The sequence below is a fragment of the Sander lucioperca genome, chromosome 20, assembly GCF_008315115.2.
Source record: "Sander lucioperca isolate FBNREF2018 chromosome 20, SLUC_FBN_1.2, whole genome shotgun sequence".
NCBI lineage: Eukaryota > Metazoa > Chordata > Actinopteri > Perciformes > Percidae > Sander > Sander lucioperca.
In genome coordinates this window covers 6,975,146-7,001,769 of record NC_050192.1, presented here as the reverse complement: position 1 = coordinate 7,001,769, position 26,624 = coordinate 6,975,146, and the positions used below count along the sequence as shown (strand labels likewise).

The 26,624-nt window shown below is 41.7% G+C and overlaps 1 protein-coding gene across 14 annotated transcripts in view; it reads left to right on the top strand.

Annotated features, from left to right (window-relative positions):
- The window catches only part of magi2a (membrane associated guanylate kinase, WW and PDZ domain containing 2a), a 243,621-nt gene that overhangs the window by 190,563 nt on the left and 26,434 nt on the right, over positions 1–26,624 (top strand). For 9 of the 14 annotated variants that reach the window (XR_004895986.1, XM_035995851.1, XM_035995852.1 and 6 more), the window contains 7 exons: positions 1,652–1,709; positions 2,914–3,035; positions 4,454–4,753; positions 5,626–5,808; positions 10,947–11,624; positions 20,310–20,341; positions 24,010–24,217. Coding sequence is in view for 13 of the 14 variants with exons in the window: in XM_035995851.1 (XP_035851744.1) it covers positions 1,652–1,709; positions 2,914–3,035; positions 4,454–4,753; positions 5,626–5,808; positions 10,947–11,624; positions 20,310–20,341; positions 24,010–24,217 (1,581 nt within the window). In the remaining variant the exon portion in view is untranslated. The remainder of the gene's footprint in view (positions 1–1,651; positions 1,710–2,913; positions 3,036–4,453; positions 4,754–5,625; positions 5,809–10,946; positions 11,625–20,309; positions 20,342–24,009; positions 24,218–26,624) is intronic. The other 5 variants (XM_031313316.2, XM_031313318.2, XM_031313326.2 and 2 more) reach the window with 2 other exon arrangements.

Sequence of the window (26,624 nt, the reverse complement as noted above, 5' to 3'; positions counted from 1 at the left end):
GTTAAACATTAGCATGTTCCGATGGTCAGAGCCTCATGGCTGTAGATTATTGTTGTAACTTAAAGGTCCCATATTCCAAAAGGTGAGATTTGAATGTATTTTCTTATTATAAAGCAGATTGAGGTGCAATATAATTACTGTGAAAGTATTAAAATGCTCAATCCACTCAGCCCGTATTCAAAAACTGTGCCTTTACAGAGGTTGTCAGGACTTCCGTATGGTTGTGATGTCACAAGTACACTATACAGTATATAGATAGAAAGTACCACTACAGGGCCGTTACAGCCATTCCCTGGCTGCAATCACAGCAGTCTGTTTTTTTTTTTTTTTTTTTTTGGGAAGGGGGCTTAAAGAGACAGTCCCTAAAAAGGAGCATTTCAGACATAGGGTGAATACAGGTATATTCAGACAGACAGTATGAGAAAAATAAAATACTTTTTGAACTTTAAAGCACGTACACGTTTTAGCAGAAACCCAAAGTACACGTATGAACCTGAAAATGAGCTTAAAATGGGACTTTTAAAGTCTTTATCATTCAAACCAATATTTTTGGGAATGCATTAAGGAACATCGATCCTACAGAAAGGAACCCAAACTGTAAATGGTAATGTGAAGTAATCTGAAGTCATTTGGTTTGATAGAGATTCTATCAAGTACTTTCTTGGTAAATTTATACAAGGAGGATTTACAGCAGGACTTTGAACAAAATGAAAATATTTTGAAAAGATAAACATTATGTCCCCTTCCAAAAATGTATTCATTAATAAAAATCATGCTAATCTAACTGCAGTATATCACAGCACAGTGAGAACATATGTTATGGATTATCATGTTTCATGTCATTGTGCACACTTGATGAATTTTTCCTTTTTAAAACGATGAATCCAAAGTTTGAGCATTGACATTCACACTTTGATGTGTCAATCAAATTCTTCTAATGGCATTTGTGGTGTTTGATCCGTCTGCCATTTTCAGTAATTGACTGTGATGTGCTTTTTGTCAGTAAATGCATTTAGCTTGTAACGTTCGGAGTCAAACTGTTCAACACCAATATAAATACAGTACAATACATACATATAGTACTAGTGGATACTGTGAAGGTTCAACACCCTCAGGGTTTGTGCTTGTTCTAGTTTAAGCTGTTAATCTATGCAATGTTCTCACATCAAAACACAATATTTACATCATGGAAAAGATGCAGGGCATGAATATTTTACTGGTTTAAATTCAGCCACTAGATCTATCAGTATTTGGTGTTATTTTGCAACTTTTTCTTGGACTGGGATGCATTTAATGCGCAGCTTTAAAAGAGCCAATAGCCTCTTTAAATCAATCAATGTCACTAGTTGCTGAGAAAACACAATTCTCTCATGTCTTGTCGCCATCCATTTTTTATAAAGGATAAGATGTCAAAATATTCACAGGCCTGAACACACGGCTTGCTGGGAAGGAACAGCAATCCATCCAGTTAACATGTTTTATCGCACCATCAAATTCCTAGTAATTACCCACAGTAAAATGATGCTGTAAACTAATTCTGCCACAAAGATGTTTTCATGCAAGATCAATATTCTGTCGCAAGTTCATTGAATAAACAAACCCTCTCATTATTGTTGTCTCACTGGTGGTGTTGTTTTTTTATTTTTTTCAGAGCTTCCGTACGGCTGGGAGAAAATCGATGACCCCATTTACGGCAGCTACTATGTTGAGTAAGTCGGGTGCATCTTTAATATGTAATGGCTTGCTTTTGATTTTCAGTGTAGCCTGGTGCTGCTGGATTCATCATATTCATTAGGAGCAGACTGGCACTGCAGCCAGGAAGCAGTTGCTCCATTTGTCTGCCTTCTGACGGCTCACTGTTTGTTTGCAGGAGAAAGTTTTTCTGTCTGTGTGTGCTTATACATATTTCTGTGTGATCCTTCTGTCTGGAACACTCCCTGCATCTATATATGTAGACTCGCTCATGAGCAGAGAGCAGGGTCTCTTTTTCAAACATTCTGCATGTCTGTTCATCCATCTCCAAGTGTGTGTCTGTTCAACTGCTGCAGTAGCATGTCCTCTCTATTGAACCACATGTCCCTTCCCTGTTCAGAGGTGTCATTTCTTTGGCTGGATGCTCTATACTCTGGGGCGTAGGGACGGGGCTCTATTTTTAGACGGGCAGGGGGGGTCATTTGGCTCGACTTTGCTTAAGAAGACCTCCAGAATGACACTTGACTACTCACTGCGTCATATACTGCACTTCCCTCTCGAGATCTTTGTATTGTCTCTCTTTGTCATCATGCAAATATCATGAAATAAGTTGCCAGACCTTGAAATTATGTATATAGTTATTATATAATATAGTCAAGCTGTTTTGTAATTGGAACAGTGATACTGGGGTGTTCCTTAAAAGATAAGGAGAGAAGAGAAAGACTTTGTTTGTGTGTGTGCGTACGTGTGTGTCCGTGTGTTTGTAAATGTGTGTGTACAATGCAGCCTCAAAGAGTGAGGGAAGTATCTAATTATGATTATTTCACACTGGCAAATTACAGTATTTGTAGTGGTTGACTATCTTCCCCCTTGCAAACTAAATTAAGAACGACGTGGGACCTTAAAGGAAATCATTGTTTCATGTGTAGGTTTCCTCCCAGTCAGTGATTCACATAATTCCGCTTATAAGATGGGCTAAATGTCGGGGGGGGGAGCCCGGAATCAGTCTTTTTTTTTTTTTACTCAGCAAAAGCCATTCTGCGTCTCTGTTACATAATCTGGGGGACCGGCCATTTAATTAATCATCACAGCAATAGCTGCTGTAGTGCCAGAATTTTTAGATATGATCTATGCCGAGAGGGGGGCTAAGATGAAGTGCAGCAGGATAGTGTGAAATCTGAAATCTCTACTGTTTTTTTGTTTCTTGTTTTATCATCGTAGCCATATAAATAGAAGGACCCAGTTTGAGAACCCAGTCCTGGAGGCTAAAAGGAGACTCCAGCAGCAGCAGCAGATGCAAAGCCAGGGTCTGTCCTCACTGCCCCTTCCCACCATCTACAGAGGTAAGACCACAGCGCTTTTTAAAGAAAGAAATGTTAATTTTGCATTATCAGGGAACATGATCATACTCATTATCTGTCTGTATGTTTCTAGAGAATATAAATAAGTCAATATAGCTAAGTGCTCTCGCCTAGTCAGTCATTAACCTTTTCAGTGTTTTTGTACAGCCCCAGAAAATCTCTTATTAGCTTTAAACATTGATGTATTACACCTTTTCTTTTTTATCATACCCAGGTCTATTTGGAGATGAAGAACCATTTTATGTAAATAGTTGCAGTCAAAATAAATAGTGGGTTATATTCATGTATTTTTGTATTTATTACAAATTGGAAAACTAACTTCAGAACGGTAAATCAGCTAAGCAGTGAAATCTGTGAGGTTTGGTGTAACTAAAAGCAACATAACAAAACAACAACAAAAGTATCATCACCAATAAACAATGCAGGGAAATTAATTTAAGTGCATACAACAACATTCAAACAAAGAAAATTAGGTCTTTTACTCAAGTCAAACCATGTCGCTAACCCTCTCTGATTTCATCTGTGTAATGGGGTACCTTCAATGTCATGACAGCAGCATTGTAACCAATAAATAATTGACGTCTTTTAAGGGATAGTTCGGATTTTTTTAAAGTGGGGTTGTATGAGGTATTTATCTACAGTCAGTGTATTACCTACAGTATATGGGGGTCAGCACGCCCCCAGTTGGTAGAAAAAGGCAGTACCGACACGGAAGCTACGCAATGTACTGCTGTGAAAGGGGGGGCAGCAGCTAAACATATTTGAGCCACCTAAAAAAGGACCACCTAAAACAATCAATATCTATTTAAGTGTACCCTATACTTCGAATATTTTCACAACTTGAAACAAAATGGTACTCACTTTCCACTTCTTCCAAATGTACTTCCTCCACTTCAGGAGAAACTTGATGCACACGTGCTGCTTGGATCACCATGGCAACATGCAAGGAGGGGTAACCACTAAGCGCATTTTACTCATTAGGAACAAGACTATTTCTTTGTCTTTTGACAACAAGATACAACAATTAGTTCACTCCTAAGCAAACAGTCTGAGGAACGGCAGCATTCTGCTGGGACATAATGGGGTATAATAATAATTGTTGGTCATATAAATAGGGAACATGTGGTTTTTAAATGTGATTGATTATTTTGTTCAGTGATGTTGCTACCTGATTACAGTGCTCAATCTCCACCAGCCATAGCAGTAGGATGTACTGCTAGAAAAAACCGTCTGGACTGGTGAAGTGGAGGTTTGTTTCCATAGTAACGTAGTAGTCCGCTGCTCGAGAGCCTGTCTCCGTGGTTACACTTTGTGTACATTCCAGTGAGGCTCTGTCTCTTCCCTCTCCCCACCTCCACCTCCTCCCTCCTCCTCTTTTTCACACCAAACGTTGATGCCAGTGGAGGATGCCAGCCCCTGTGCCCCCCTCCCCAGATCCCCCCTCGTTCAGGTCAGCTCAGTGCCTGTGCGCTGCCACAGCCTCGGCGACCTCTCCCGCTCACCAACTCTGGGTCGCAGGGCCGCTGCGTATGCTACATCCTCCTCCGCCGACGTCTCCCCGCTCCGGCGTGTCCTGACCCGGCGGATGAATACGTGCCCCCACCACAACCAGCAGCAGCGGCAGCCACTTCACACCTCCGCCTGCACTGTGGTGCTAGAGCAGCCTGTCTGTAGCCCCTTCTCCCTGTGGCACTTTGTCAGTAAGTAGGCCAAGAGGGAAGCAAAGGAGGCTGACTGTCGTTCTCGTGGCTGCCTGCGCTCGTTTGACTTACTGTAAGCATGCTAGCTCGCAAGCAAACTTTTTCGCTTGAGGCAGTTTAAGGATTTGTCTGAAGAGCGTATATCATGACATGTCTTATCGCCTGGCATAAGCAGACAGAGAGTGTAATCACTCAGTCTATGTCTGGACTAGTGACGGCAAACAAAGGATGTAAACTAGCACACTAGCCACGTCTCCCTCTGAGGTGAAAAGATGGGAGACTTGGTTAAGTGTGACTAAGCTTGTTGGCGGAGATCTTCTCATTTCTACACAAGGCACCCTTCCTCCAGCAATCTCCCAGCTCTCCCTCCATTAGAAATGTCCCACTTCTTCCCTAACCCTCTCAACCATCTTCTCTTGGAACTGATCCCTGATTGACAGCATGTCATTTGCCGAATGTTGCTGCTTCCTTGGTAGCCTTTGGGATGGGACTGAAGACCTGCACCACTGATGCTCTCTGCACCCTTTATGCCCACCATATCCCAGCATTGGAGGAGAGGAAGGGATATAAGTTTAGTATGTTTGGGTGTTACCAGGAGGGATGTTGCTTTTGTACCTTGCACGGTAGCCACACCTGCATCTTTCAGCACCACAGACCCACCTCTGCCCAAGTTCGCTGTTTTGCTGTTAAGATCATACCCTGCCAGTTTTCCTGTGGCTACACCCATATCTCTTACTGGATACGCTTTACCCGTGCCCCCACCCTGTGAGCACTACCCTGCACCAGCTTTGAAGTCTTAATCTTTGCTATAAAACATTCACAGTATTAGAGTTTGTATTTGGTTAATTTGTTTGTTTATGTGTCCTTTATAGAGAAGCCGCTGTTCACGCGGGACCCCACTCAGTTGAAAGGCAGTTTCTTGTCCACATCACTCCAAAAGAGCAACATGGGCTTCGGCTTCACTATTATCGGAGGCGACGAGCCTGACGAATTCCTCCAGGTCAAGAGTGTTATCCCTGATGGGCCTGCCGCAGCTGATGGAAAGATGGCCACAGGTAAGCTTCGGGCATGGCCGAAAACACAAACACACACAAACAAAAAAACATTTCTTTACCTTTATTTAACCATGAACTCTCTTGAGATATGACAGCGTAAAATATTAAACACATCGACACATGAGAGCACATCCAGTCAATAAACAACCTTCACATGTAGCTCAATAAACGACACATGGCATGTATTTTGTACAGTACAGGATCATACATTTAATATAGTACAGATAACACATTTCCAGAGAATTACAAAAGTCCCCTGTAAATGTCTGCATAACAAGTATATGTGGCTTCTCTTAGAAGCTTGATTCTTGCAGCATCTGGTCCACTAACAGAATACATTCAAAGAAAGGGGGTTAAGCACAAGTTTTCAAGCCCCGAATTTTTCCATATTTACCTTTTTTAATGCACTGCAGCCTACAAAGAGTCTGATTTAAACAAACACACTCAAATATGAATACAGTATGCCATTCACATGGTGATGTATGTAGCTTCCACTTTAAGATGGTTACTTTAAATGGTTATATTTGCATATGCATCCATTGTATACGTGTGTGTTTACAGGTGGAACTTGCTAAACTAGCACGGTGTGAACTCTGTATGTGGGTGTATGTCTGTGCGCATGCGTGTGCACCAACTGCGGAGCTCTGTTCTTCCATTAATCATGAAACAGACTTTATGAGCACCATAGGTCCTGGCTGTGGCCACATGGGGATGGAATTGCAGCACATACACACAAAGACGGACCAGCTCTACTAAAGGTCAAGGGAATAGAACTAGCAGGTTTTTCAGTGCTCTCAGCATGCAATGATGCTTCTATCTGTACATGCTGGAGCACATGCAAAGCTTATAGTGGTCATTTATCATACGTAAAGTAAGCTGTTCAGGGAGTTTGATCTGTAGCGCAGCTACTATTCTTCTCCAAAACCCTTGCATTGTTCTATGACATTGCAGTTGTGAACATTGGGTTATTAATGTCTGTTTCTTTATAAATGTGACGATGCAGTAGGCCAAAATAGATCCCCTGATGACTAATAAAGCTTGTCCTGACAATACTGCATATAAAACATTTTGCGTGTCTGCCTTTTCATCCCCTCCTCTCTCTTTCTTTTAGAATCCCCCTCAAATTTTTTCATGAATTCTTTCCGCAGAAATAACTAACAAATCCCTCTCATATCTCTACCATCCCACCCCACGTCTCCTCTCCCCTCCACCACCACTTCCTCCCTTCAGCTCATTTCCATTTCTATCTCACATTTCAGCCTCCACCCCCCACACACACACACACACACACACACACACACACACACACACACACACACACACACACTTTGCCTCCCCAGACTTTGTGTCCTACTTCTGCAGTAGCACTACTAGCTCGATCAGTAACTCAGAGCTCACGGACGTAGAAACCAGGCCTGCGGAGGTGTGAAATTTCCAATTCCATATAGATAATTTGTACCGCTTTCTCCTCATGACCCCTCGTGGCTGACTCCACTATGTGATTGTACAACCAGGGAAAACATCTTAGAGCACTTATTGTAAAAGAGTTTTAGAATATCTGATGTATGACTGGTAGACCACATGCAGTGCAGTTTTGCCTAGGCAGGATATTTTGTGTTTTTGTATAATTTTTTTTGTCCATAAAAGAAATGTGGTTTGTTAGCTGTGATATTTCTGAGTTTCTGTGGAATACAGAGGTATGAGTTGCGTTAGATTTAAGTGGAGAGGCTTAGTTTGGATGCCAGAGGCAGCGTTTAGTACAAAATCCAGTGGGTTTGTTGGTACAGTATGTTTCAAACTAGAGAGTCTAACTGCTGTAACACTCAATCAGCAACAGAGGGTTATTCCACTGAACTGTATCCACATACTACAGTGTGTGATAAGATAAGACACTGAGGCATTTATACCGATTAAGTGTCATAATTTATAATGCATTCTGTATAAATAACACCCACTAAAATACAGTTGAAATGTTCTCAAATCAAATTGTGTGTAGATTCCTGAAGATTTAGCTTAGCTTTGTGTTGTTGCTAATATTTGTTAAAAGTATAATTTTATCTAACATCAAATTTTAATTCAAATTTTAAATTCAGATTTGCACTTTTTGGGTCCTTTTTTTCAGCTAATGTGACGAGCTGTTGCTAAGCAGATGCAGCTAACATTAGCTTCATGAGTTGGTTGCCTATTGTTGCCTGGCTTTTCTAATGTTTCCAGCGGACTTATTTTAAAAATGAGAACTGTATACAATGTTCTTAAATATGTACTTGATGCTACATTATACCGCGCTAAAAGACAAGGCAAAAACTACATGTCCCAGACAACAAAACTCAGCATGAGTTAATGATCCATGTAGAAGACATGTAAATAAAGAAATAGCATTGTTCTGTTATTGCAGTGTAGAGATAGTTAGTCCTTGTATTATAAGGAAAAAGTTAAGATTAGACTGTTTTTTTGTTTTAACAACCTTCTGTCTCCAGAAATTCTAATCATTATTCTTATCTTACCGGCACATCTGACATGGCCATGTTGCATCCTATTTCGCCTGATACACACACACACACACACACACACACACACACACACACACACACACACACACACACACACACACACACGAAACACCACAGTCTCTAACAAACTGCTTGCACCTTGCTGAGACTCTAAACTGCTCTGTTAACTTGGTCATGCCTCGGCAGGGCCACAGAGACCTCTCGTTATGTCGACAACACACCCACTTGAACACACCCATTAGCCAGAGATGAATATGTGATCAGGATATGCAAGGATGTAGTAGCAGCATGGGCCTTGGTCCCAGTGAGTTCGGTGTTCATAGTTAAGGATAGTGTGATTTATAGTATACAAGGGACCTACAGGAGGTTTTATAATGGATGGAGAGAGGGATGAGAGGGTGTTTTTGCACTTGTATGCACGCCTGTGTTCGGGACCATATGTGTTTATTAAAAGTATTTTACCCAAATTACAAAACTGCATTTGTCTCAACGTGTTTCAACACACAGTGTCCCGGTTAAGGTGGATAATCAGCAAAACCTCACTGTTAGGAAATATTTCATAAATACAATTCAATTCACCTCCATTTTACTGAGGTGGTGACAGAAGTTCCAGAGGCAGATATTTCCATATACCATGGCACATGAAATGTGAAACAAAGAAATGTTTGTTTTTCTAATTTGTGTGAACTCACCCTTTTAGGTATAAGCTTGCATGGTAAAAGATGTCTCTATATGTGGCTTCATAGCTTTCTGTTTCTGTGAAACATGTTTATACTCTCCGTCTTGCTGCATTTCCTCCCCGGTCATAAAGAATGAGATCTATGGGCACAGCGAGGGCGCATCGAGGTCACAGCACCATCATTTGTTTTCTGCCAGTGTGCTCAACTATTGATTCTGACACTGGTGCTCAAGGCAAATGTCGTCCGCGTTTACCAGGATTAATTAAAAAGTCCCTCACGTCACGTTGCCTCGAGGTGTGAGCTCGCTCTGTCAATACAGGCGGAGCGTTTAAACTTGGAAAGCATTTGTCCACGTCACAGTTTGCACTGAGAGAACATTTCAATGATATCTTAACTTCCTGTTGTCACTCAGAGGGGTCAGCAGCTCTGCTCCATTTCAACAGCATTGCCATGTTGTTTCAGAAAAAATGTCATTGACCCAGCCATTAGTGCTGTTATAGTCTGCTGCTCACGTTTTAAGAGAACTGGACAGCATTGCGCTGGTAGTTAGCAAGGTAAGGGTCAATCACTAATGCACATGCTTTGCTTATTAATCATGGAGGCACTTTGTTTTTCACTTTCTCTCTCTGCAACACACACTCATACTCCCACCAAGCCCTCTCTTTAAAGATCATAACAATTATACCTGCAATTAGAAAATAATTGTTTTCATAATCAACCTCGGTAATGCTGATTTGTCAGTGGATTGTGTCTTGTGTTCCCACTTCCCCAGTGTTGCATGCAAAAAAACCTGCATGGTGCCTGCACAGCGGAGCACAAAACACTATATTTAGTAATCTGGTTGAGACAAAGATAAGCCTGGATGTGGAGCGCTTTTGTGTGGGAGCATTTAATTGTCAGCTAGGTTTTATCTACAGTGCAGTATATTGTAGCGAGCAAATAAAAAAGCACTTTGCCCCATAAAAGGCAAACATTTTAGCCACTTGTCATCAGCACTATTTTACACTTGAAAGGCAGATAAGACATTATCTGTGGTAATGTTTATCTGTAGAAAGTGTTTATAGCTGTACGGGAAGCCAAAGGAGGGACCGTACGAGCATCTGTAACGTAATGCAGTTTCTCATTTAGGGTTTCTTTTACTGGTCTTTCTGACCAGGGGTTTACTACAGTATTACTTAATAGCAGTTGCTATTAAGAATTGAACCCTTTGTGTTTTAAAAAAAGTTCAACAGCAATTAATTTGTTAGCATTCGTACAACACGGGCATATTATACATCATCATATCTCCCTTATCCATGATATCCTCCAACTCTGTCCTCTATTGTCATCTTTCCAACTTTTTAGCTGTACTATCTGCACTTCCCTGTCCTGTCTCCCTAGTTCATAAGGTCACTAACTTCCAAGCTGTGATTTGCAAGATGATACCATTTCCTTTCCTGTTAATTTAGACATGTTTCACTAATCAAAACAAATGGCATATTTGGGACACATGCCTGAGCATGCAAGAACCTTCACAAATGTATTTGTATTTGCAAGCGACAGTCTTAATCTGTCAAGCTAGCTACTTCGAGAATGTCTTAGGTTTGTGGGAAATGGGGTTCATTAAAAAAAAAACAGAAGCCACTAAAAACAGAAATCCATAATAAACAATGATATTACATCGTTAGCATCTCTGTCTATGGCTGGGAATCTTTCCCCTCTTCCTTCCCCTCTCTCCCATAGTTTCCTGCCTGGCTTGACAGTCTAGACAAATGGAATCACACAACACACTGTTAAGCAAAGTTATATTGTAGGGCTGGACTTTTAGTAATTTGCATTACTACAGATTTTCAATGGTGGTTTCCTGCTTGTCAAACAGTCACCAGAAGTTGCAGTTTGACTCTGTAGCTACTATTAATTCCAGCCATTACAGCATTTTGTTTCTATCTGTCCATACTTTTGTCTGCAGGGGATGTCATTGTCTACATCAACGATGTGTGCGTCCTGGGCACCACCCACGCCGATGTGGTCAAACTCTTCCAGTCGGTGCCAATTGGCCAAAGCGTCACCCTTGTCTTGTGCCGTGGATACCCTTTGCCCTACGACCCCGAGGAAGCTGCCAACACCAACAACAACACCACCATCATCTCCCCGCTGGGCATCATGGAGCAGCGGCCCATCATGGTGAACGGCAGGACGGGCTACGACAACTACCTGGACTATCTATCCCGCACGGCACGCTTCGTCACAGACCCCGGTCAGGACCAGGTCAATGCCCAGCAGCAGCTGCTCACCCCTCACCCGGGTGACACCCACTTAGACGGCTCGCTTCCTCCCACCACCGGCACCACACCCCCTGACAGCGTCTCCATGGCGTCGTCGGGGGCGACCCAAGGGGAGCTACTGACGCTGACCATGGTGAAGGGCATGGAAGGTTTTGGCTTCACTATTGCTGACAGCGCTACAGGCCAGCGAGTCAAACAAGTGCTAGAGCCTCTGGGCTGCCCAGGTCTGTTCGAGGGTGACCTGATTGTGGAGATTAATAAGCAAAATGTGCAGGGATTCGCACACACCCAGGTGGTGGAGCTTCTCAAGGAGTGTGCCGTGGGAGCCGAGACCAGCCTGGTGGTTCAGAGAGGTGGAACAGGTAAGATCAGTGGCTGCAGGTAGGGATTCTGGGAAGATTGGTGACTTAACACAAGCTCTTGAATCTCTCCGTGTCTACTCCATATTTGCCTTCCTAGCATATCTGTTTGCGTATTCATCGATGTCATCTTTTACCGTTGTAGCTAAGTGTGTCTGTATGTGTGGTCCAGTCCAAAGGCTGCAGAAACCTATCACACAGTCCTGCAGTGCTTAACAATGGCTGACTGATGCACAGCTCCTCTCAAGTGCCTTTCCTATTCCTCTTTTCTTTACCCGGTTAGAAATACAGTCTCTTTCACTTTACTTAAGTAGACTATGCCTCTCTGCTCTGCTCGCTGACCCTTTCATTATGGTGCATGCTTTTTGCAGTCCTGAATTACTTTTAGATGTTTTTATCATGCCAGTTTCAATATGTATGGCAAATATTACCTTGTGTGAGCCGCGGATAAAAGCCCCAAAATTAAAGCTTGTCAAAAGTACTGTAGCACAGTTTTTCGATAAAATACTGGTAGACTGCAAATGGCTCTGAAGTGCTTTCTACCCTGTGTTTTTCAGAATGTGTGGCCCTCTGACAATCATAATTATGCACTGCCCTCTTTTGTGTGTCACACACAGGGTTGTGATTTGCAGAATCAACAGGTAGCTCTGTGTGTGTGTGTGTGTGTGTGTGTGTGTGTGTGTGTGTGTGTGTGTGTGTGTGTGTGTGTGTGTGTGTGTGTGTGTGTGTGTGTGTGTGTGTGTGTGTGTGCGTGCGTGCGTGCGTGCGTGCGTGCGTGCGTGTGTGTGTAAGTGTCTGTGTTGGTTCCTCAAGAAGGCTGAAACCATCAGACAGTTTACATCTAATGGCGATAACTTTGACCATGAAAGAAAAAGAAGAGATTCACTGCCATGTCTTCCCTAAATGTGTGTACGGCTCAAAAGACAGAACATAAGATGTGTGTAAGCTGTGATCTGCCTACAAACTGAGCTTGCATTCTTATTGAATTGTGGAGGTAGTGCATCTGCCAGCTAAGACTCAGCCAAAGCTCCGACGGTGAAGATTAAAACGTTAGATTTTAATTAAATTTAAAAAAACGGCAACTGTGGCTCTTATTAACCAAGCAGATAGGATCTGTCTCTGGAACCTTGTTGTTAAATGTTGTTAAATGATTCCCCTCTTTGAGTTTACTTGTCCTTGATTTATCTTGGCATCCTCTAAGTGATGACACATGAACTTTAGGACTTCGTAGTGCGAGCTGGAAGCAAAGACAACTGGATTGGGAAACCAATACTGCTTTTGCTTTTGTGTGGAACCAATTTGTAGTTCTGCATCTTGCCTCTTTGTGTTGTGTAATGTCACATCCCAATCATAATGCCAACTGTCTGGTGCCACAGACACCACTGAGACTCACCCACAAAGGTCAGCAGCGCCCTTTGAATAGATTTATTGTCATTTATTTCTTTATTAGACTCCCCATGTCCCTGTCAGCGAGAAGGGAGCCAACAAACAGGGATAGGAGAAACAGAGTGCAGAAATAAGCTTGTAGCAGTAATGAAGACATTTTCTCATCCAAAAAAAGAGAGAAAAATAAAAGAAATTTAAGCCAGTACCTCTAAAATATCATCTGCCAACACATAAACACACATACACGCATGGGAGAGGTCAAAAGTGTTGTGCCACCATCTCAAACGTCTCCAATCTGTCCACACACTCCCCACACACAAACATAAAAACACAAAGTCTCCCATCTGCCTGGAAGCTAGCAGTGAAGCGCTCCCGCCATCTGTCAAGGGTTCCTCACTCGCTGCAGAGCTTTAGAAGGTCGAAACAAGTGCTCTCATCTAAAAAGCAGCCTGTTGGCCCGTGGAGAAAATGGCAACCTTATTTACATGCTATATTTCATCTCATTATTCCAAATCTGGATACGGCCTAGCTCCACTACACAACAATACGCCAGGGTGCGGTGTCACATCTGTTTGTGTTGAATTCCTGTGACTTGACAAGCTGTGGGTGCTAGAGGTGGGAAAAACGTCCGTGCCACCCAGTCTGCTCTTACGGTAGCATGACTGCGTATTGCACATATCTGTAGAAATGACAAGAAAAGGTGTCAAATATCCCAGCTGGGTGGGGTTTTAGACATTGTAGATGTGTTGAGAGTATTTTGTGAATTTAAGCAGGAAAACACTGTCAGACTTTAAGCTCATTAAGATCAGAGACTTCAGATCCTCCTGGGAGAAAACGGTCACACTAAAGTCTTTGTAATTGTTGTCTTTAAACTATTTTCTTCATGATGGAGATAAACAAGGAGTCTGGGACTAAGAAGATGCACACATATCTAGATTTCTCATGTGGCAAAGCTAATGGTCTGTTACTTTTCTTAAAGTATTGTGATGTTAGTTGTGTTGACTTTTACCTCTTTAATTGTCCCTGACTTTTACCTCTTTAATTGATTCCCACACGCTCTAAAATGGTAATACAGTAAGGGCTTAGGATGCTGTAGTTATGCCAACAGGAAGACATTTGAGCAGTGGTTCCCAATTTGGAAGTCGAAGAGGGATCCAGTGGGTTATTACATGATTGCCCGGTTTAAAAAATATTCAGTCTTTTTTCTATTTTCTTTTTACCTCTTTGAGCCTCTTAAAATAATCTGAGAAGGTAAAATCAATCTTCAGTTGAACTGCACAAGTAATTGACATGCAATTTATGATGAGGGGTTGCAAGGAGATATTGGTTGGTTTAAGGGGCAACAAGCAAAAAAGTCCAGGGACCACTGACTTAGAGAATGGCACTACTGAAGCATCAGTAGTGAGTCTGAGAGCTTATAAGCCATATACCTTTCAAGTGCCTGAATGGCTTATGTATCTAACTTCAAGGTGATAGGCTTAAACTCTTGAATGTGTTTGTTTCCCCTGAAGGTCCATTTATTTCAGCAAAGTTTTGAGTTTTTGTTTTAAAGTGAGTCTTTGAGCTACTTGATCTTTGTGGTTTATTTACTTCCCTAGATTTCGGATACATTGTCATGTTTGTTCCTAGTCATGCATTGATTATGCCCACACAAACACAACAATTTTTAGCAACATACTGCGTATTAAAGTGCGAGCTGTGTCAGACTCCCAGCTGATTCTATTTTCCCACCCAACTTCCTCAGAAAGGCCAGCTTTGAGCGTTTAGCCAAGCTATTACCCATTGTAATAAAACTGTCACCATGCTGCTAAATTATGTTCCCGCTCTTCACACATCACAATTTGGCCCGCTGCACATTTGAACCACTGGACACTGGCCACACAATCTAATTGAACTGTTAAGTGCTTGTGCACACTCGCCAGTGTAGCACAGAGAGAGGCCACCGACTCCGTCACCAAACAACAGTCACGCTCCCGTCTCTGGCTCTCCAAAGACTGGCCAGTTTAGGGGCAAGCACACAGCTCATCATATTTACTAAAAACACAATCTGAAAGGTCTGAGGGTTGAACCAGCACTGAGCCCTGACTAAGTTTAAAAAGTCTGCGAGTGTGCATATTTTTGCATGACGGAATTTTTTTTGAATGACTCTTTATGCAGTGGACAGAGCTACCACCTCTTAGCATCTGGACTCAGGGAGAACACACACACACACATATAGTAAAGTAGACAAATGATTGACAGCATTAAGGCCCTTAAACACCCACATCCACAATCCAACAATACTGTTGTGGCTATTTTATGGTGCCCTTGCTATGACGACACACTCCTAATGTCCAGCATCAGAGATCACAAATGGCTGGCGAGGAAGGTTCACAAATTGAGCTTCATCAATAATTTCAGGTCTCTCTCTCACACACACACACACACACACACACAAACACCCACACACACACAAACACACCTCCTGTCTTTGTTTCAGTTCTTTACATGTACAATGAACAAAGACAGGAGGGAGAAGTACAAGAAAAAGGCATTGGAAAAGTTGTACTACTACAGAGGGAGTCAGCATGCTCGTCTTGCTCAACTTGATGTTGTCATGGACACAGTAAAGAGCCAAACAGAGCAGCAGTGAGATGTTCCTGTAATGCAGAGAAGACATGTAGCTCATAAGCATCAATAAATCATTGCCACAATAATTTTGAGACATACTTTAGGTATAACCATCAACAAAAGAGACAGTCGTGAAGGAATGTGACTTTTTTGTGACACCCAAAACCACATTTTACACTTCGGTTATATATAACATTTGTATAAATGTACAACTATTCCTTTAAGGGCAGCATTTTAAGAGTAAAATCTATAACCTGTAGTCAGATGGCTATACTGCCCTAAACATGATTATGTTTTAGATGTCATTCTAAAGATGTGGATCTATGTTTTTATGTTCCCCCTGGCATGTGTCACGACCAAAGAACTCGCCATCAAAAGCAAGGCATTAGAGCCAAGCTGACCGCTAATTCACCATCCAAACATTGAGCTATTTATGATCAAACAATCCAGTCAATTAAGCCTCATCACCTTGAAACCCCCCCCCACTCGTAATACAGTTATGATATTTAGCCATCCTTTAAATTTTAGTTAGACTCCTGAGCCGTTTTTGCCCAACAAATGGGCACTCTGTCTCTCATCACCAGTAATTATTGCACCTGTGTGTGTATGTGTTTGTGCCAGCATATGTGCGTGTGTGTATTTGTGTGTGAGTGCATGGCAGACAGCCTCATTAGTGGCTATCTAGACCATTAACAGGCTATATCTCATTGCCACACCAGCAGAGACACAGGGCAGTAATTAGCTGCTGAGACTTTCAGCTCGTTCACATGTACGCTCGCCCATTTAGATTTCCTCTAACAGGCCACATTCTCCCTCACTGCAGCCCACCCACACACTCACACAAATGCTGAGCCACATGGTTTGATTCACACAGGTTGTGTACGCACACCTAAACGACAGCCAGGCACACATTTTCCTCGTCTTATTCGCACACATCCCAAGGTAGCCTTCTGCACACAAGCCCCCGCACACTTACATAAACTCCCCTTTCTAGTACTATCATGGGTAAATTGTACATTATGAGTCAGCTGCCTGGTTTCACCTTTCACCTCGGATTGGTCGTGTGCACATGGATGACCAGAGGCTGCTCTAAGAAGCATGCAGACCTCAGGTGAAAGTCTGCTTTGTAAAGAAAGAAAAGGAGGAGGGTTTGATTCACTGAGCCTCCACCAGCCTCCCAGGGAATCACTGTGTAACTAGACAGTGATTCATTGGATGTGTGTGTGCAAGATAGAATAGTTGGAAACAAAAGAGAGAAAGAGAAAGGAAGAAGACAACAAGAGAGTGATGATTTCGGCTCTCTGCCAGTAGAACACAGACTGTTGGCCATGTTCACACTTACAGCTCTGTCCCCACCAAACCCGGAGGAGCTGACCACCAGGGATCGATATCCCGTCCAGTCGGCCCGGGAAGACAGCCCAGGGCCTTGTGCATGATGGACGAGATATTGAGATTAGATCACAACAGAAATAGAAAACAAAGCTAATGGTGTTTAGCCTTACTGCCATTAAAATTAGATCACGGAAGCAAAAGTTAGGCTCCTCTTCTCCTCCCTGTGTGTGGGTGGAGTATAATCACTAACCTTGCTTTAACAAATCAAGCGCTTCTATTTAAGTTTTAATGGGATGGAGTGATTGCCCAGTGATTGCATGAGCATAGTGAAACAATCTGTGCTGTTTTGAGCTTGAATATCATGCATATTCAACCATGTACCTTGCAAACAATTAGTTTTGCATACTGCTACAATGAGGCGGGTTTTATAGAACATCGAGCAAACATGGAACGGGCATTTGAATAGAGGTGGATAGAATCGGTTTTCTGCTGTGGATGTTATGTGAAGCTGCCAGTCTCTCTCATGTAATGGAGATACATATTAATAAAGGGCTGCCATCAATTCTAGTGTTATCATATTTGAATAATTCAAGGGCTAGTATTAGCCTCTCATTGAAATTAAGGAGATTGTGTGCGTGTGCGTGCACCTTTGGCAATTTTGTTTTTTCGGCACCCTTGGAGCAGAAAAGCTTCCCAAGTGGAAACACTTCCCAGTTCAGAGCTCTTAGATTAGAGTTTTGGGCAGAAATTGAAAACAAGGCACAACCTCAATCAAATTCCAGTTATCACTACCTGCCAGGGCTGAGGTGAGGTGGGGGGGCATAAGCGTGCACCATCACACACTGTGTAGGTTTAGGGACTTTTCCCTTCTTATTATGGACCTTGAATAAGCAAGATAGTATGCCATCGTGACTGGTGTTATACTGGTTTTGCGTCACTAAAGGGTGAAGTTACTGTACAGAAGGACGCAACACCGGTTAGCTTAAAAGCTAGGTGCAAGTTTGACACCACAGGGTTCATGTAGCTTTCTGCACCCGAGCTGCCAGGTCTGATTAGCCTTCAGTCTAAGGGCTTTCAGCACCATGGACAGCTCTTTTTACTCTCTCCTTCTCTCAGTCTCTCTTTGTGTCTCTTGCCCGTTCTCAACTTTTGGCCGTGGGGCACTCTGACACCCATGTCCAACTAAATGTCTGGTACGCCTGAGTTAACAGCGACTCTACCCTGAGGATCACCTCGGTCAGTGATGCCTGGTAGTGCCCCTCCTTTCTGTCTGTCCAGCTCAGCTCAGGTTCTGTCTCCCACACTGAGAACTGCTCTGTTGTTGCCTCTTTTGCTCGCTGTGTCCTTCACACTGACTTAGATATTCTGATGTAGGTATTCTGGACAGAAAGCCTTTCATTGATTGACCGTCTTTGGGAAGAAAAGCGAAACTCCTCTCTGTCCCTTGCTGATATCATACTTTTCAAAATATGCTTTGAGTTTTAAATAAGCTGTTGTATATAAATATAAATCTTATTTGGCTTATTGTGACTGAGAGAAGCTGACAGTCTGAAAAAAACATTGCTGAATTTCTTTGTGTCGCTTTTGTTAATTTCCATGTTGTCACCATTCCACTGGCGGCTCAGTGAGACGAATGTTTTTACTGTGCGATTGGAGTCTTGCCAGGCCAACACTGGGAAGGCTGGCGCATAATTCAAGCAGTCATCCCGTAATTCGATCCCTCCATTTGCATACGCTTGTAGCATCCCAGAGGGAAGACCGTGGCAGCACTTGAAAGACAGGAAGAAGAGAAATTGAATCAGGGAGATGGAGTGTGCACCTACATGCTCCTGTGAATTTAACTATAGAAGCATTGCTGGAGCATATGTTTTATTACTTTGTGTGTGTGTGCTAGCATGGATCACGTATCGATGCCAGCTGCTACTGTTGTGCTTTTTACTGATTGTTTTCTTTCATCATCTAAGATAGATTTCTGGTTGTTGTGCTTGAACAATGTTGTAAACAGCGAAAATGTGGCGTACCTTTTTAAAGGTCAAAGCCAGATGAATGGGAGAGTCAAAGGAAAATGTGTGCCCTTTACCTTGCTGCACTGTATTACAAACTGAAACCACTTTATTGTGAGGTACAGACATCCTGAACCTACTTAAGTGAAAGCTTTCTCAAATCCGACTGCCTTTTCATTGTCACTGCTTAGGCTCCTGACAGATCGATGATCAAATGCCTCCTTTGGTAACAATGATCCTAATGGGAGCTGATGTTTAATGTAATTGTATCTAATATAGATGGAAGTTACCACATAACTGCGCCTATTTTACACTTTAAAGTCTGTGTACAGGTGTTGGGGAGTACTACTGCATATTTGAAAAAGTTGTATAAAGCCTAAAGTGATGTCACTCGAGTCCGCGTCGTTTGGGTCTGAGGACTACAAGTTTGAAAATGAAAAAAAATCTGGAGGTGTGGAGTTAGAAAGAAGTGAAGTTACCAGACCTCTGTAGCTCGCTCTTCATCTCTGCTCAAGGCTAGCGGCTTGAGGCTACATTAGCCCCTAATAGCATAACACACCCACATCTCTGTATGAGCTGCTGCTGGCCAAGTTGCATTGTAATGAACAGGGGGTGCCAGGTTTTGACAAGGAAGATCAATGTGTTTTATTTTGTCCATCTTAAGTCCAACAATTCTAGGATAAATCGGTGACCCCCAAGTGGCCAAAAATCTGTTCATTTTGGTTTATTATAATATTTATTTTTGTGCTTTTATCTTTATTGATAGAAAAAAAAAACATGTTTCTCAATGCAGAAAATGTAAGATCACCTAAAATCCCAAAACAGAACATAAAATCACACTCGTTAAAGAAAAATCTCAACCATACAGGAAAAGATGAATTCATCGCTGCCTTTAAAATTATTAGTTCCTATCATTTATGCCACCTGTTGATCACTGTCTTTCATGTTTAACCACGTCAATCATTTCAATATCAAGACATCTCGTACTGTGTTAGAGCATGCTTCTCAGCTGTGCCTTTCCTACAGTCTTATTTTAATTTCTCTGTCTTCACAATAAGTTGGTGCCTCATAAGATATTTACTTGCCCTCTTCTGCTGTGTGCTTTTATTATGTTTGAGTCAATTGTGCTTTTATTTGTCCTTTCTACCGTTCACAAACACTGTTTTCATGTCACATTCTCATTTCTATTTGGTTTTTCTGTAATTCTGCTGATAATGGGTTTTTTTAAATTCATTTTATTATACTCATAAACCCCCTGGAATTGGCTCTCACAGCTGAAATTAAACCACACATCTCATGATTTGTTTCCACCATCTTTTTCAGTCTAAAGCATTTCTTTGTTCTCTCAACATTGCAGGTCACTATTCACCCTGGAAGACCCCTAAGCAGGTAACATGCACCAGCCTCCAAAACTCGGACTGTCCCCATTTCTGCTTTTGAATCATTAATATACAGTAGATCTTCACTTTAGTACCAATGGCTGCAGTGTGCATACTGTATGTATGTATGTATGTATGTAATCAGAATGACTTTAATCTTTTATTTTACACATTTGAAAGATCTAGAAATTACTTTTCAATCCCTCCCTCGACGTACTAACTCTACTGATGATTCACTATATGTCCTTGGCTTTTACAACAGCCAGCCCTTGATATTTGGATAAGAAAAGGTCAAGTGGCCCGCTCATAACATCACCTGTCTCTTGATCCTACAAGTCAAAGCTAATTCATAAACTGACACAGTGCCATCAGGGTTATCCACACTACGGGCATTTGAATTATGCTACTACTATAGTGCTTCTAAGCCTCTGTTCTAACTGTTTTGGCATGGCCCATATGCATTCATCCCTCTTTTATTTTTGCAATCTTTCAGATTTTTCAAATACTTTTTTGCTCTTTCATACTACCCTATGCTTGCTCTCTGGTCATTTATCTTTTACCGTGCCTTTATTTTCCTTTGTCACATTAAGCAAAAGCCCTCATGTGGTATCTCTGCAAACTTGCATTCAACCTCTTCTGCTTCCTCTGCCACCATAAATACTCTACTATAGTATCATATGCTGCCCCTGGGCACACTAAAAACTCAATCCACCAAACATCCTATTTGATCAGATTCACTTTGTCTTTCGGTGCATTTGTCACACTCACATGCCTGCACACGAGTTGTTTCTGCCCATCTTTCTTTGTTTCTCTTTGTGCGACTATGTGTACAATCCATTTCATGCCTGGATTTCCTCCCAGCGCTGCTCTGACCAGCCCCTGACCCCAGCTCATGTTGTCCTCATTCCAGATCACAACTAACAACACAAGAAATCCCCATTGTGTAGCACTTGTCCCCTGAAATTCTCCTCATTGTTCATAATTTCTGCTCCCTCTCGATTTAATCAGTCACCTCCATTTCCCTCAGAATAATAGTAATTCTGAGCTCTGAGGAAAAGGCACAAAATATCAGACGGCTTGCAGAGCCTTGTCTGTTCACATCTCTCTATCTATCTCTCTCTCTCTCTTTACCCCACCCCACCCTGCCCCTCTCCCCCATCTGCTAAACCCCCGCACCACAGTTCAGTCTCAGTTTAATTGGGTATCATTTGTTACAAGAAGACTTCTGCAGCTCTGAGTATGGAATATGGAGGAATTTGACTAATAAGGGAAGAATGGGGAATCGCCTAATTGTCATATCGACCTACAGTTGAGCTCAGCCTGCAGCTCCTGAGAGTTTCTTTTGCAAATGAGCTTATCAACATTTGTCTGTCAAATTCAATACTGTACGTAACAGCTACTCAATGCTGGAGCATGTGCTGTTGTTTTTATTCCATAATGTTGTCTTGTAAAGACCTGCCTGCAGTGTCCTGTATTCATCTGACCAGCTAGATTATTAGCCAGAGTGTGTTTGCTTCAACAGTCCTAATCAAACAGAGAGAAAGTAAAAGAGAGATCAGGATGCAGTAGTCTAATCTCAGCCTTAACAAGGTCCCCAGTCAGACGTGCAGACGTGCTTCACATCAATAGCAGACGCGAATGAAACCTCAAAGAATGGAAAGACTTTTGATTCCATACCGGAGCTTTTATGCAGCTGATATTTATTCTCGGTGCATCTTCAACCAGACGCACTTTAATTCTCCATATTAAAGCGTGCCATATGCAGCCAGTCTCACCATTTCAGTTTCAAAAAAGTCTTGTCTCTCCCTCCCGGTTCCGTCTCTCACACTTTCTGACATGTCAACATGTCATCTTGGCTATCTGCTTAGTGCCGTGCTGTGACTTAAGCGGCCTGACTTATCTGACACATCAAGGCTGACACTCTGATTGACTGGCGTTGTCAAAGCTGCTGGTGTCACCTAAAACACTTGACAGCACATTTTCAAATGTGTTCTGGGATGTAGCATGTACATTGGGTATAATTTACAAAGTAATACCTTATAAAAAACAGAGTAACCAATGCACTGACCAATAGGATAATTTGAAAATGATTTTCTTTTTGCTGTCATCCTCAAACACCCATCCAAAATAAGGCCATATTTATCTGTGCGACTATATATTATCCTCTTATTATCCACATCATTGATATACACTGAGATGTATATGGCAAATAGAGGCTGGAATTGTTTTGCTTGTTTCAACTACTAACCTCACTAACCGTGTGACTTCCACTCTTTCTAGCATGAATTGATCATTCGCCAAACCCCTCCCCCTAACAGGCAATTGTCCAATCTAGGGCTGCAACTAACAATTATTTTCATAGTCGATTAATCTGTCGATTATTTTCTCGATTAATCGATTAGTTGTTTGATCTATAAAAATGTCAAAACATGGTGAAAAATGTGGATCAGTGTTTCCCAAAGCCTAAGACGACGTCTTCAAATGTCTTGTTTTGTCCAAAACTCAAAGATATTCAGTTTACTGTCACAAAGGACAGAAGACACCAGAAGATATTCACATTTAACAAGCTGGAATCAGAGAAATCTTATTTTTTTTAATAAAAAAATTACTCGATTAATCGATTATCAAAATAGTTGGCGATTAATTTAATAGTTGATAACTAATCGATTAAGCGATTCATCGTTGCACCTCTAGTCCAATAATAGCTTGGCAACTGTATCTAAGCTGTCAAGCTTTGGATTTCTCCGCATTCTTCCAATCAATTAGCTAACTATATCACAATACTAGCGGTACGTGGGGCTACAGGTTACGTTAAAAAAAAATATCTGTTTAGTATGTCAGAGTTTGGGTTAACGTTAGCGGCTCTGTCTTGCTCTTTATTCAGTTTGGGGGGAGTTGAAACTCGGCCAACTCCAGCCAAGCTTGCGTAAGATAGCATCACGTTTGCCAAACCCTGCATTTACTCATCCTCAAGTCCTTTCTTCTAGTAAAAATGATTTGTGCTGTTTAAAAATACAAACAATATATCATAAACCTACTACTACTAGTTTTTTTCTATAATGAACATCCGAATCATCTGATGATTATGTTCAAATTAATATTATAATTACATTTTTCTTAATAGTGCTGTTTCTTTATTTCCATCTTTTATGGATCATCAGCTGGTGAGAATGGTGATTTTTTTTTTCCCACAACCTTTAGCCTCAATTATTAGCCTCATGTGCATATTTGAGGTAATTTTACAGGCTTTTAATTTTTAAACTAAACCACTGGAAACATTCAATTCAAACGTCAATTTTAGCGATAACATAAGCTTATGAAGCTAGCTGCAGCTGATAAAACTAGGAAGAGTTGTCATTTCAGCCAAAAATGAGAAACCTGCTTTTGTCTACCTCTGTAATGGAAGACCCAAAGTTTCAAATATTACTGCACATTTTGAGTGATACATTTTCCACTATTATCATCGTGAACTGCATGTGTGCTGTGCAAGAACTAAAGCCAGTAGGAGTAGTTACAGTAACTAAGAGCGGTGGGGATTAACGAACCGTCAAAAGTCAATAAAGCAAACTCTGTTCAGTTTTTACTGTTGTTATCATGGTTACCAGGCTAAAAATCGAGTGTCAGGAGTGGGAAAGGTGGTAGTGAAATATTGACCCGTCATGCCACTGTGCTTTACAGGTGCTGGAGCAGTGGGAGTCCCAGCAGGGCCAGGGCAGCCCTGCTCAGACCAGCCTGTCAGCCCCCGTTATTCCCCACAACGCCCCCTTCACAACACACCATCTCCACAGGGCCTCTGTCCCAGACTCAGCCTCCGAGGCCTTGGCCCTGGCTAAACCAGACCCTTATGACCTTTATGAGAAGTCCAGGGCTATCTATGAGAGTAGGCGTAAGTACCAGAGTAGCATTGTGACAAACACTTCTCTCTAGCACTGAAGAAAGATGGACTCCGCATTGGAAGGTGGAGTACTGAAGATTCATCACTCTTTTTCTCACAAACACACACACAGTGAGTCAAAGATTCTTTGTTGTTGTTCACTTTGGAAGCTTCACAGAAAACTGGGGTCTCATTTATAAAACTGTGCGTAGGATCCTTACTATAAGTGTACGTATGCCCAAAAGCCCAAAATGGCGTAAGCCAAAAAAAAAAGTCAGATTTATAAAACCGTGTGTACGCACATCTGTAATGTTCCCTTTATAAATCAAAGATTACCTACAAGTGTGTGTACGTGGATCAGCCTCTTATCCCGCCCTGTACACGCCCATTTTTAACCATAAATAGTCAATGCAAAGCACCTCGTGAATGCTGATCAGTATATGAATGACACTGGCAGTTGTTACACCGAATCATGATGACTGGCGGAGAAAAAGCAAAAAACTTCTCAGACGTTCAGGAATTGCTGCAAATTGAATTATAATTTTGGCCTGTTCTTGCACAGTGTAGGGAAGCCTGAGCTGTAACTACATGTATTAATACGTCCAAAACGGCAGGTATTACGGCACTCGGGACAGCTTCGATATACCAGACGTATATAATAAGATTTAACAGAACTATTTATATATTATATCCAAACAAGCCTTAGTGATAAAGTTGAAGATTATATATAATATTTATTAAAAAAAAAACACTTAGCTGTCTGACATTTCCCTCTGGAAACAGCCAGTTGCCAGCAGAGTGGCGAGTACCTGTATTTGGACCGGGATGGCACGGTTCCGGCGCGTTGCCCTCTCAACTGGACCCAATTCAGTACTACATACTGTAGATCCAAGAGCACAGCTTTAGGGAATCTAAATCGGCATATCAGTCATCGTCATAGTCCCTGAAGTCTCTTTCTCTCCTGATTCTTCCATTAGTGTAGTCCTCCTGCAGGGCCAGCATGTGTGTTTACAACAATTTGTGATTGTTAACACCTTGCCAACACAGCATCAACTAGTGGTATCCCCCACCCCGAGATACAATTTGAAGACGAAAGAAAGTGTAATAGGCAAACACACTTTTCTTCATGCAGGTTTTGTCACAAACAGTATTAAAGTTCGGACCGATAACGAGGACATTAAGGGTAACGATTGCGCAAGAGCTTAACGGCTGTATTTTCAGACTTTGACATTTGATGATATATGCACAGTATTAAAGACAATTAGTTATTTACTGTGTTCTGCCTTTATGTAATGCTAGGGTATTTGATGCTATCCTGTAATTTATGCAGTCGGGCCATCTCCTCCTGCGCTCCGTAGCAGACAATGTGGCGGCGAGATAGCACCGATTAAACATTAAGAACAAATTTTTATTTTAGATTTGAGTTGGAGGTGTTTATGGAACACTTATCACTCAGTACAAGCGCAAATAACACTGCTGGATTTAATCTTCATGGTAACGTGGATGACATGGAGTGAAAAAATGTGCGAGGCATCAATACTTGAAAATTTTACGAGTAATCGTTATTCACATTTACTTTCCACAGTCTGACTTCAGTTCACCACCTCACCATCTGCGTCACCAATTCCTATTTTGTCTCCAAAATGTGCGTACGCATGGGTCAGAGTTTGCGTGGAGGACCGCACATTCTCCCGTCAAGTTTGTTTTTTATAAATCACAACCTTTGCGTGGGAAGTGGCGTACGCACATTTTCAGCCCCGTTTTGTGCGTACGCTACGTTTATAAATGAGACCCCTGGCCTCTTTCAATCAAACTGAAAGATCTGTTGCTGAATGTTCAGCCCAAATACCTCAGTTTTACACAATCATCAGACGTTTTGCCTATTAGCATCTGCAGATACTAATTCCTCATATTATGCCATTTGATCTTCTCTTGTTACTGTAAATGCGCACACAGGCCAACACACACAAACACAAACAAAACCTGCCTTCAGTCAACAGTCTTTTTATTTTTACATCCAGACATCGACATCCTGCTTGCTCACATCATGAACGGAGATGTGTTCATGAATAAACAGTCCACGCAGCAGCTGATTTTTTTATGACCTGCTTTAGTGCCAGCAGTATTGCCATCCTCTGACTTGTAAAATGTGGAAAAAGTAATTTCTTCTTGTTATGATATGATCAGGATGCATCATAAAAAATTCTAATGCCCTGTTGGACCTTTTGGCAGTAGAAACTAGTATATTTGCTTTTTTATGGGTCTATGTGTATGCAAGGCTGTAGCGAGGATTTTGGAAATACTGAGGTCATGAGTGCAAGTCACCACGACACACTCCTGTCGAAAACATTTTTAAATGCAGGACTTTTCAATTTTTGGGGATTTTTAATTTCTTTATTTAAGTTATTTTAATTTATTA